Source organism: Phocoena sinus, chromosome 20, assembly GCF_008692025.1.
Source record: "Phocoena sinus isolate mPhoSin1 chromosome 20, mPhoSin1.pri, whole genome shotgun sequence".
NCBI classification, from domain to species: Eukaryota; Metazoa; Chordata; class Mammalia; order Artiodactyla; family Phocoenidae; genus Phocoena; species Phocoena sinus.
In genome coordinates this window covers 37,655,483-37,668,484 of record NC_045782.1, presented here as the reverse complement: position 1 = coordinate 37,668,484, position 13,002 = coordinate 37,655,483, and the positions used below count along the sequence as shown (strand labels likewise).

The window sequence follows — 13,002 nt, the reverse complement described above, 5'->3', positions numbered from 1 at the left end:
CCTTGTATCCTCACTTTATAATTAAGTTGCACCTATACTAAACAAACCCCCAATTACAAGAGTTAGGATTTACAAAAACTAGATAAACCAGAGAAACTGTCTTACCAAAATAATTTATTAGAAGTTATTAAAACTATGATGGCTTCTAGTACTTTCAAATATAAAATGATTTCCAATAAACTTTTTAGGAATTCATAAAGCAAGGTATTATTGCATGTTCAACTTATCTTCTCCATTATTAAGGAAGGACTGGAAAGTAAAATCTGGGAATCTATAAGGCAGATTATTCTAAATTAAAACCCAAACCCTCATTAATTCTTTTTTGCTTTTTCATAAAGCCTAATGTGCTCAGGCCTCAGTGTGAGGAGGAAAAAAATTAGCACAAAAAATGTGACTGGACAAAAGATAATTTGCCCAGTAGTGTAAAACAAATTGTTCCCATTCCAGATCTTCAATATCTCCCTTTATCGTTGATCATTGGTAAGGCTGATGTGATTCAAAATGTTTCAAAACAAATAGCATATACATGGTAGGTGAAACAACTCACATGATGTTAGTCATGACTTTCTTATACCTATAATGCTTTTTGGAAACTTTCTTCCAAGTTTATTAAAATGTAAAGTTATCATTGGAATCAAAGTGCTCAAAACAACAATAACAACAATGTATATATGAACATGAGGATATAAAATACTGAAAGTAGTTAAGTGAATTTACCAAATATCCACTTACCCTTCAGAAAACTAATACTTCTCTTATAAATAAGTGGCTAAAACAAGAGGTTTTCTCTGATTGAATTATAGGCTGGTCTAAAACTAACATTATCTCAGGAAAACACTAAGTAATGTCAGAGACCGTGCTCTACAAACCACTGTTTCTTTCATCTTTCAGCATGACTAAATCTTCCTAAGGAACTCTGCTACAAACCTTAAACTTCTGAACAGAAGCCTACTGTTAATAGGATGTTTGGATGGCCATAAGTTACATAAACGTTACATTTGAGGTCCAGGTCCACTCTTCAAGGAAAAAAGGGGGTACAGGGAACAACAAATAGGTAAATGCAGGCAACAAAAAAAATTGTCTTCAAAAACAAATGTAGGGCTTCCCTGGTGGCGCAGTGGTTGAGAGTCCGCCTGCCGATGCAGGGGACATGGGTTCATGCCCCGGTCTGGGAAGATCCCACATGCCGCGGAGCGGCTGGGCCCATGAGCCATGGCCGCTGAGCCTGCGCATCTAGAGCCTGTGCTCCGCAACGGAAGAGGCCACAGCAGTGAGAGGCCCGCATACCACAAAATAAATAAATAAATAAATAAATAATTAAAAAAAAAAAAAAACAAATGTATTTTTTCCCTAAATTAAGTTAGGTCCCACCATTTGAAATGAAATTTCTACTATTAATCACTAATAATTTGGTGGATGCAAAGACCTTGCGTTTCTGCCAAAGCATTTTCAGTCTTTAAAAATGAAATCTTTTGTTTAATCTTGACTGTCTCTCTCAAGGAAAAAAAAAAGAGAATACCATAAAAGGGATCTGTATGTTCCTCCACCCTGACTCTAAGAAATTGAATGAGGAAGAATACGTACATAACGCACACACACAAACACATAATGCTCTTTTCAAGCCAACTAAAAATGTGCATGTGACTCCAGGATTATTATGTAGTGTTTATATTTGTGTCCTATAATACTGTGTCTCCAATTCTTTCTTGATTTATTTTTACCATCACTGCACTAGTTCCAACTAAGTGAGTAGAGGAAGAGAGAACTTGAGATTTGAATCCAAAAGGTATCATTGCAAAGTAGCAGTTTTTACTGAAACTTGTTTTAGTGTTTTAGCTTCAATGTAATTCTGTATTCCCAAACCCCGTAACAATCAAAAATTCTCACAACAGGCTTAATGAAACTACTCCCTCAAGAAAACAAATATTCTGAGAATATTTCTTAGGCATCCTTAAAAAACTAAGCAATTTTACAAATGGTACACTTAAGACATCCATTTCACTGTATATAAATTTACCCCTCATCCCTCCAAAAAAAAAAAAAGTGAACTCTAGCTAATGGTGTACATGCTAAAGTGTTTATAGTGACGTGAACTTCACTATAAACTTCAAGTAAGTATGCAACTTACTTTGAGATGAATCAAAACAAATGAAGGTGGAGAGATGGATAGAGATGATAAAATGTATAGCAAATATTAATTGCAGAATCTAGGTGGTACATACTTGAGTCCTCACTACAATTCTTTCAACTTTTCTGTGCTTGAAAAATTGTAATAAAATGGAGGGGAAAAGCCTAAGGAACTTCAGACTCTGACAGCTAGGAACTCCTGTAGCTTGATGAATTCAAACTAGTTTATGAATAATTATAACTTTAAGTCAGCAAAAATTACTCACACTGACATGCATGGATTTTTTCAAATTTGCATACTTTCTCTACTAGTGTTCAACGACATTTCCCTCATTCATTGATAGAATTTACTGACTGGCTCCAAGTACCAGGCACTGTACCTGGCTATGCACTCATATTTACTAATTAATCCTCACAACTCTAGAAGTAGGTAGTTATTATTCTCATTTCACACACAGAGAAATTAAATTATATGCCAAAGGTCACAAAAGCAAGATTAGGATTCCACTCAGGTATAACTCCAAAGCCCAAGTTCTGCTTTTGAGGCAAATGTTAAGTCTACAAAGAGGGAGGTACATCTCACCACCTAGGAACAAGAACAGTTTTCTGTAGACAATTCACTTCAACAATTAAATTTCAAACTAACATGACTTTCTCACCAAAAATATCACAGTGAAGGTACTATTACCAATTTTTAAGAGAAAGATTTTGAAATTCACCTGTGGTCACAAATAAGTCAATGGTGATGCTGTAAATAAAATCAAATTATCCTTGGAAACAATTTCTGCTAGGTTATACCATAAAAGGGAAAAAGAACTAATTGGCTGAATTTCCACTAGAAACATCACATAAAAGACAGGAGTCTCGGGCTTCCCTGGTGGCGCAGTGGTTGAGAGTCCGCCTGCCAATGCAGGGGACGCGGGTTCGTGCCCCGGTCCGGGAAGATCCCACATGCCGCGGAGCGGCTGGGCCCGTGAGCCATGGCCGCTGAGCCCGCGCGTCCGGAGCCTGTGCTCCGCAGCGGGAGAGGCCACAACAGTGAGAGGCCCGCGAACCGTAAAAAAGACAGGAGTCTCTTGCAAGTTATCAAAAAATTGTCAATTAGGAAATAAACTTACAAGTTTGGAGACTCAGTGGACAGCACAAATGGTAGATGACTTAGGCAAATAGCCCCGAGATAATACAAATGAAAATTTTTAATTTCTTACATCTCCAATCAGGTCCAATGAAGCCTAAGGCACTAATACCAAAGTGATTTTTAAAAAGTTAAGACAAAGCAACTGAAATAGCTGGATAAACTCTGGGCACCAGCATCAATCCTATGCAGTCGGTAAGCAGAAGCCTATGATTTTTCTCACATGGGAGCTTACAACTGAAGATCCCACCACTGGAAGTACCTACCTTTAGCAGCTGTAGGCATGTGAACTCTGCACTTCTCCAATTCTGGGTTAAGAGGAGACCAGACTCACCTACATGACGACTAACCAATAGCAAAGTGTTCCAGTCAATGATGAACACTGGGGGCTTCAACAAAATGTTAACATGTCTAATCACCAGTTCCTCATAAGCCACCGAAAGAAGGAACGGGCTGTTAGACAAATAGCTCACCTGGGGAGCGGACTCCGGCTCAGAGAGCGCTTGCTCAGGAAAGGGCTGCTGGACCGCCTTCGGCCGTAGGGACTGGGTGATCTCCCACTGTAAGAGCCACTCCTTTCATAGCTGGAAGAACGTCGCCGGCTATAGGGACTCACAGACCTCTGTCGTCTACTGTAGGGACTGGGTGACCGTGTGCTGGACTGGTAGGCAGAAGGCTCCTTGTAAGGTGGGCTGATCGACGGCCTTCTTGAGGTACTTCCCGGACTCTTCTTGTAGGAGTCGTAATTGCTAGAGGTGTGAGATCTCGGGGGACTAAGGTCATAATCTTGGCCGTAAGAAGCGCCTGAGGGGCTATCATCTTGCTTGGGGCTGTCCGACCACTTCCGGTGGGGACTCCTGGACCTCCGTTTGGGGCTGTCCACGGTTTTGTAACTTTTGGGTGTTTCCCTTTTCCGATGACTTTTACTCCGGTCTTTGTGCCCGGACTTCAACTCACGTTCTTTCCGGGTCTTCTCCTTATGGAGTTTGGATGACCTGGATTCCTTGTTGCTGCTGCTTTTGGAGACCTGCGTCTTTCCATGGTCATCATTCTCCTCATTTGAACGCTTTGAACTTCCTGATATCCGGTCCTTCATCGATCCCGACTTGCTGGAGGCTTCCAGGTGTTTTTCTTTCTCTGACTGTTTAGTTTTTAGTAAGTCCCGGGAACGTCTGTGCTGGTGGTGACGGTGTTTGTGCAGGCGGTCACTCCGATCAGTCCCGCGACGTTCATCATTCTCCCTCCGGTCCAGTTTGAAGGCCATGTCGTCAGAGAAGGTATCGGAATCAGAGCTAATGTCATCATACTCCACCAAAGGTTTGATAATTGTACCCAAAGGTGCTGCTTCGGGGGTCACCAACCCCATGTCTTTGGAGTGCTTGGACCTATGCCGCTTGTGCTTCGACACCAAGCGGTGACGCTCCCTGCTGTTGGAGCTGCCACCTCCCGATGACGGCTGCAAAGTTCCAGAAGCTCCTCCACTCCCGTCCTTCTTGCCCCCATGTCTCTCTGGATTGGGCATTCCCTTTCCCCTGGCCTCAAAATGGGGAAAAAGTTCCCCAGCACTCCAAAAAGTAACCCCCACCCTCCCCCCCAGCCCCAGCCCCACGCCTACCAAAGCGCCCCTACAAGGGGGTGAGGAGGGAAGGGACGGTAGCCCAGGCTCCTCCTCCCTCCCGACTCCTCAGCACCCTCCTACATGAGGTGGGGGGTGAAGGAGCCAGGAAAGAAATGAGAGTTCCTCAGCAGTGGAGTTGCGAGACAACGGGTAGCCGCTCGAGTCTGTTTCCCCTCCTCCCCACGCCGAGCCAATCCTCAGGCCCAGGCGCCGGGGAGGTCGAGGAAGTAGGAAGCCGACGGCCCGGGGCTGTGGGGCCGACTCCGGCTCTGGGGCCCTGTGAGGACTGCGCGGGCCCTTCCCCTTCCCGGTAGCCCGGCTCGGGGCGGCTTCCTGTCGCTGGGGTCCCGCGGCCTAGGTGCCTCACGCCCCCTTTGTCCCTCGCTACTGAAAGAGCCCCTCTTCTAGCTTCCGCCTCACCTCAGTACCTCACACTCACTCGCTCCCTCACAGAAGCTCACAGTCACACACTAGGTTAAACCGAAACAGCACTGGGAGGAAGGGGGAGGGGGGTAATCCCAGGAAATATCGCGAGAATCTGCAGTACTCTCGCGGTATTTCGTGCTTCCTTTCACCTCTCCCCACTGCCTGCTCAAACAACGCGAGAGCAAGTCCCGGGCCAGAAACGCATTCTGCCAGATTCTCGCGATAAGATCCCAGCTCCGCGTTTGAGCAAAACTTTATTGAAACGGACTTAGGAGGAATTTTTTAATTCAAGACTTTATTAATAACTCATTGAACAAATACATATTCCCAAGTTCCGGCGCAAACTAATTTTTGCATACTCTGTAACAGCTCCTTTAAATACCAGGATGAAAATATTGTCAACAGAATAAAGGGCAAATGTGGGGCTATTTCAACCCAAGTCCCTAAGTATTAACGATTCTTCCCACTTAGGTAGCATATACTACTACGTGCATTATTACTAATTCTCGTACTGCCCTGCAAAACACAATTTCCTCATCCCTATTTTACAAATAAGGAAACCCGGACTCAGAAGAGTTGAGTAAGTTACTTAGGGTAGCAAAGCTAGCCCAGCAAGGGGCAAAGAAGAGAGAAAAATTCACGTCTGGGGACTTCCCTGGTGGTGCAGTGGTTAAGAATCTGCCTGCCAATGCAGGGTGCGTAGGTCCGGGAATATCCCACATGCCGTGGAGCAATTAAGCCAGTGCACCACAACTACTGAGCCTGCATGCTACGACTACTGAAGCCCGCGCACCTAGAGCCTGTGCTCTGCAACAAGAGAAGCCACAGCAATGAGAAGCCCACACACCACAGCGAAGAGTATCCCCTGCTCGCCACAACTAGAGAGAAGTCCCGGGCACAGCAATGAAGACCCAACACAGCCAAAAAAAAAAAAAAATCATGTCTGACCTTAAACTACAAGCTCTTTCATTGTGTGGCACTACCACTCTCCAGTCTGTTTAAAATCTTAAGAACCTTGAAAGCTCATCACCTCTTGAGATCATCTTCTGGCTCTTTTGGAATCATTTAGCCATTTATCTTCACACAGAAGATTATAGTTATGAACAAGCAAAGCATAGTATTCATGAACAGGAAAAAGTATGTTACACTGCCCCTCATTTTTTATCTTTCAAAATTCCTTGGCACATGTTAACTCATTCCATTCACAACTTACCTCTTTACAACTTACCCCTGAAATAGGTTGCATTAGTGAGGCGACTAAGGAACAGAGAAGCTAAGTGGCTTGTCCAAGCTTCCCCATTCTTTTCTTCAATAAATATATGTGTGTGAGACTTTAAGGTCCTTCTCCATGTACTAGTGCCCACTGAGACCCCTCAAGAAGGATATAGACAATATATTCATACCTCAAAATATAAGGTAATAAATGTCATAAGAATGATACAGAGCAGTGTGGAGGTTCAAAAGAAGGTTGGGAGTGGTAAGAGCAAGCTTTATAAAAGTATGACATTTGAGGGGCTTCCCTGGTGGCGCAGTGGTTAAGAATCCACCTGCCAATGCAGGGGACACAGGTTCGACCCCTGGTCTGGGAAGATCCCACATGCCGCAGAGCAACTAAGCCTGTGTGCCACAACTACTGAGCCCACGTGCCACAACTACTGAAGCCTGCACGCCTAGAGCCCATGCTCCGCAATGAGAAGCCTGTGCACTGCAATGAAGAGTAGCCCCCACTTGCCGCAACTAGAGAAAGCCCGCGCGCAGCAGCGAAGACCCAACACAGCCAAAAATAAACAAATAAAATTTTTAAAAAAAGTATGACATTTGAGTTGGACCAGAAAGCGTAGATAAGGATTTGTATATGAAAAGAGCATCCAGTAAATTAGGAGCCAGAAAACATTCTGAATGAAGGCAGAAAAATCTACTCTCCAAATCACTCCCTGAAAATGTTCTTGTTGCTTTGGGTCACATGGATACAAAAAAAGTTTTTTACTTAAATGTTTGAGCCCATAAATCTTCATTAAAAAAAAAATGAAAAAGACAGGGAATTCCTCGCTGTCCAGTGGTTAGGACTCTGTGCTCTCACTGCCAGGGGCCCCGGTTCTATCCCTGATGGGGGAACTAGGGTCCCACACGCTATGCGGCTCAGCCAAAAAAAAAGAAAGAAAAAGACCAAGTTTTTCATGACAACTTTTTAATCATCTACAGAAGTAAAATTAATACTATCAAGAAAAAAGAATAAAAGAGGATAGAATTAAGTACTTGAACTCAGGTGTGGTAACTCCTCATTCATTGCTGCAAGAGGGCCTGGATGTAAAGGTCTCCACCAGTGTCTAACATGATGGCAGATGACATGAGACTTAATGAGCTGATTAGGTGAAGTGACTGGTCCACCTTATTAAATGTTGGCATGAGTTCATCAAAATTACTCTGATTTTTTCTTTTTTTTTTTTTTTGTGATACGCGGGCCTCTCACTGTTGTGGCCTGTCCTGTTGCGGAGCACAGGCTCCGGATGCGCAGGCTCAGCGGCCATGGCTCACGGGCCTAGCCGCTTCGCGGCATGTGGGATCTTCTCAGACCGGGGCACGAACCCGTGTCCCTTGCATCGGCAGGCGGACTCTCAACCACTGCGCCACCAGGGAAGCCCTTTTTCTATCTTTTGAATAAGATCAAAGTTTTGACCCAGGATGCACGCACAACCCACAGTAAAATGGAAAAGTGGGGATGGCAGAAGGAATTGTGATGATGTGTCAAATTAAATCCTGAAGAGTAAATTCATTATCCAAATTAATCCACCATCATTCCAGGAATAGAAACTTTCATTTTTTAAATTAACTTATATTGGAGTATAGTTGCTTTTTGTTTGTTTGTTTACTCATTGTGTTATTTATTTATTTATTTACTTAGTTGCACCAGGTCTTAGTTGCAGCTCGCTGGCTCCTTAGTCGCAGCATGTGGACTCTTAGTTGTAGCATGCATGTGGGATCAAGTTCCCTTACCAGGGATTGAACGGAGGCCCCCTGCGTTAGTAGTGTGGAGTCTTAACCACTGTGCCACTGGGGAAGTCCCTGGAGTATAGTTGCTTTACAATGTTGTGTTAGTTTCTGCTGTTCAGCAAAGTGAATCAGTTGAACGTATGCACATATCCACTTTTTTTTTAGATTTCCTTCCCATTTAGGTCACCACAGATCACTGAATAGTGTCCCCTGTGCTAAACAGTAGGTTCTCATTAGTTATCTATTTTATACATAGTAGTGTATATATGCCAATCCCAATCTCCCAATTCGTCCTACCCCCTCCCTCCTGCCCTTGGTAACCATAAGTTTGTTCTTTATATCCATAACTCTATTTCTGCTTTGCCAATAAGTTTGTATGTACCATTTTTCTAGGATCCACATATAAATGATATCATATGGTATTTGTCTTTCTCTTTCTAACTTACTTTGCTTAGTATGATAATCTCTAGGCCCATCCATGTAGCTGCAAATGGCATTATTTCATTCTTTTTTATGGCTGAGTAGTATTCCATTGTGTGTGTGTGTGTGTGTGTGTGTGTGTGTGTGTGTGTGTGTGTGTGTGTATGATATGACCTGTTCTTTTTCCATTCCTCTGTTGATGGACATTTAGGTTGTTTCCATGTCTTGGCTATTGTGAGTAGTGCTGCTATGAACATAGAGGTGCATGTATCCTTTTTTTTTTTGCAGTACGCAGGCCTCTCACTGTTGTGGCCTCTCCCGTTGCGGAGCACAGGCTCCGGACGCACAGGCCCAGTGGCCACGGCTCACAGGCCTAGCTGCTCCACGGCATGTGGGATCTTCCCGGACCGGGGCACAAACCCGCGTCCCCTGCATTGGCAGGCGGACTCTCAACCACTGCGCCACCAGGGAAGCCCCATGTATCTTTTAGAGTTATAGTTTTGTCCAGATACATGCCCAGGAGTGGGATTGCTGGATCATATGGCAACTCCATTTTTATTTTTGGGGGCAACCTCCATACTGTTTTCCACAGTGGCTGCACCAATTTACATTCCCATCAACAGTGTAGGAGGGTTCCCTTTTCTCCACAACCTCTCCAGCATTTATTATTTGTAGACATTTTAATGATGGCCATTCTGACCAGTGGGAGCCGGTACCTCACTGTAGTTTTGATTTCCACATTTCTCTAATAATTAGCGATGTTGAACATCTCTTTATGTGCCTGTTGGCCATCTGTATGTCTTCTCTGGAGAAATGTCTATTTAGATCTTCTGTCCATTTTTCGATTTTTTTTTTTTTTTTTTGGTTATTGAGTTGCATGAACTGTTTGTATATTTTGGAAATTAAGCCCTTGTCGGTCTCATCATTTGCAAATATTTTTCTCCCAGTCTGTAGCTTGTCTTTTCGTTTTATGGTTTCCTTTGCTGTACAAAAGCTTATATGTTTGAATAGGTCCCATTTGTTTATTATTATTATTTTTTAAAAGATATGGTATATTTTTAAAAATATTTATTTATTTATTTATTTATTTATTTAGGCTGTGCTTGGTTTTAGTTGCGGCTCATGGGATCTTAGTTGCCACATGCAGACTCTTAGTTGAGGCACGCATGTGGGATCTAGTTCCCTGACCAGGGATCGAACCCAGGCCTCCTGCACTGGGAGTGTGGAGTCTTATCCACTGGACCACCAGGGAAGTCCCCTGTTTGCTTATTTTTACTTTTATTTCTATTGCCCTGGGAGACTGACCTAAGAAAACATTGGTATGATTTATTGTCAGAGAATGTTTTGCCTATGTTCTCTTCTAGGAGTTTTATGGTGTTATGTCTTTAAGACTTCAAGCCATTTTGAGTGTGTCTAAATTTTTAAATACAACTGCTGAGATTGGCCCCAAAACTGGTGAGAATTGTGCCTTTGTAAAATAAGGGTTGCTTCCCTCTACAGAAAAACTTTGAACTCTGAATTTCCAGGACTGCATGATTTGCTTTATTTGCATGACCTCCCAGGGCAGGGAGTCAGGGCAACTCTGGGAAGCCCAAGGTGATCAGTCAGGTGATGACTGTAGTTTCCCTGTAAATCCCCCAAAGCAGGTCAGAAAGCTTCTCCTTAGGCTGTACACAAGGGGAAATATTTAACTAAAGTTATAATAATTTTCCCTCACCCCAAGGCCAATTTGTTAGTTTAGATTTTGGTTTAAAGAGTCCTCTGGAGTCTCCCACAAAGCTTAGTCATTTAAAATTTGTCCATCCTCCTCTTCTTGGCATATAAGATTACTCCTATGTGTACCTTAAATGCTTTTCTTATTTAATGACACGTCTCTCCTATCTTTACTTTTAGAGTACAAATTTTTCCACAATGTCATTTCAGCTGCATTTTTGGATGAGAAATAATAACTTATTCTATTCTGTGACTAAAATTTGGTAAAGTTTATTCTGTTTTCAAGTTTTATATGATTTAACATTTCCTAGCCACACTTAGTACAGACATTATTGTTTATTTGTACAGAGAGCTTTCATGGGGAAATGTAACTGTGTATCCAACAGTGATACTTTGGACATAAGAATAAATTAACAAAAAATTTTTGGGTGCCTACAATTACAGTGACCAGTCATATTTTCAGAACTCTAAATCAGGTGAGCCCATCAAGGGCTGGGCTGGGGTTTCAAGTTTATATTACCAGCTCCTAATACACAAGTATTAGGACTCCACAGATATCTGTTGGATGAAGAGTACTTTGACAACAGGAAAGAAAACAGCATTTTATTTTATTTTTTGTTTCTATTTATTTATTTTTTGGCTGTGCCACACGGCTTGTGGGATCTTAGTTCCTCAACCAGAGATCAAACCCAGGCCCTTGGCAGTGAAAGCATGGACTCTTAACAACTGGACTGCCGGGGAATTCCCACAGCATTTTAAATATGAACTGTCTTTGGAAATTCTCACTTGGATAAATGCTTTTGCTAGATTTACATGAACATACTTTTACACTAAAAAATTTTGTTGATTATCTGAAATTCAAATTTAATTGAGTGTTCTGTATTTTATCTGACAACACTATCAGTTTATCCCAACAATATGTATTGAGTCTCTGACATGTGTCAGGAGCTAGGCTAGGCAGTACCACTAGACAGTAGTAGTGAAAGCAGCCGCCTTTCCTGGATTTGATAGTTTAGCAGGGAAGACAGGCATTGAATGCATCATCATGTACTTAATTAATTTTGATGGTGAAAGTGGTATTAAAGAGAAATTTGAAATAATATAACGGAGGACCTGATCAAGTGAGGGTTTAGAGAAGCCTTGCTTCTCTAGTCCAGAGCAAGAGACATTTACATTGAGATCTGAATAAGTCGGCCTCAGTGAGGAGAGGGGGGTGGGGTAGGGAAAGCCCTCCCAGCAGTTAAAAAGGCATGTTCAAGGACCTTGGGAGAGGAAGGAGTGAAGGAATTGTGTGCAGGTGGAAGGTCAGTGTGGCTGGGGTTTGGCAAGGGGAGAAGAGCTGGGTCTAGAGAGGCTTTTTAGGCCCAGTAAAACATTGGTCTACTAAGCCCAGGTACAGTGCTAGGTAGTGGGGATTCAGAAATGAGAGGCAATTCCTGCCCCGAGAATCTCACTGTGTAGTGACTGAAAGGAATGAGGGCACGAGGAATAGACAAGAAGTAAAATTTAAGTTCTACTTTCAAGGAGCATGGTTTATATCTTTGTGGCAATCAGCATGTGGCAAATAAAGATTTATTCTTATTAAATTTACACTGCTGTGCCTGCTCATCTGAACTGCAGTTACCTGCTGGAATGGCTTTGGAGGATGTTTGCATATCATTTTTGAAATATGGGAAAGTCTGAGACTAAAGAACCAGTGGAAATCCATTGCTTAATATCCTTACAGCAAACTAGGTAAAATCCAACTTTTCAGCAGTTATTCTCAAGGGTGTGTATGGAAAAAAAGAACATTAAAAAAAAAAGGTAGCCTTAACTATTTTAAGAACTTCCACCCAATGCTAGCACAATTGTATTTTAGCCTGGCTCTTGTTCCAGTGGCCACGAACTTATCGGCATTACTCCAGCTTTCTCTTTGTGAGGATTTACTGATACAAGAGATATGACTACACATTCTTTGTGATTTGTAGTGTAGAGTATTATTAGCTAAACTGCTTGTTTTCACTATGATTACAAAAAAGGATACAATCAATTGTGAACACCTTTGGGATCCTAAAGATAATTAAGAGCATCCGATGATCTGACTGCTGCAAACAAGTTTTTCTTAATCCAGAATCTCCCAGATCTTCAAAAATATTGGAATTGCTCAAGAAAAATATTTCTGAAGTTAAAAAGAAAATTAGGACATGTAAATTAAGTGTACCGGGCTAGCTTGGGATATCGTTACAAATACCCAACATTTTTTTCCACCTAGTATCTCAAGAAAGCGAGGATTTTAATAAAATATTCCCGATAACAATACTTTCGAAGAGCTAGTCTTTTAGTAAAGAGAGCTGGGGATTTAAATTTGCAAACTGCTTAAAAGCCAAAACGAAAGTGCCAATTTTCGCAGAGGAGCCGACTAGCAAACTAGCAAACCAACTAGCAAACTCCATACCTACGGCCGAGAAGTCTGAGACAATTGAGAGAGAAGGAAGGGTGGGGAGAATCTCGCGAGTAGCAACGTATTAACCATTTTTCGCGATATTTGGTGCCCAGCCCTTTTCCTCTCTCTCGCAGGATCACGGTTAATCTC

The 13,002-nt window shown here is 42.4% G+C and overlaps 1 protein-coding gene across 10 annotated transcripts in view; it reads right to left on the bottom strand.

Moving 5' to 3' along the window:
• CDK12 (cyclin dependent kinase 12) overlaps positions 1 to 5,367 on the bottom strand; it is a 64,888-nt gene extending 59,521 nt beyond the window's left edge. For all 10 annotated transcript variants that reach the window (XM_032615392.1, XM_032615394.1, XM_032615391.1 and 7 more), the window contains exon 1: positions 3,736 to 5,367. In XM_032615392.1, coding sequence (XP_032471283.1) covers positions 3,736 to 4,784 — 1,049 coding nt within the window. In that variant the 5' untranslated portion in view covers positions 4,785 to 5,367. The remainder of the gene's footprint in view (positions 1 to 3,735) is intronic.
• Between the last annotated feature and the right edge of the window lie 7,635 nt (positions 5,368 to 13,002).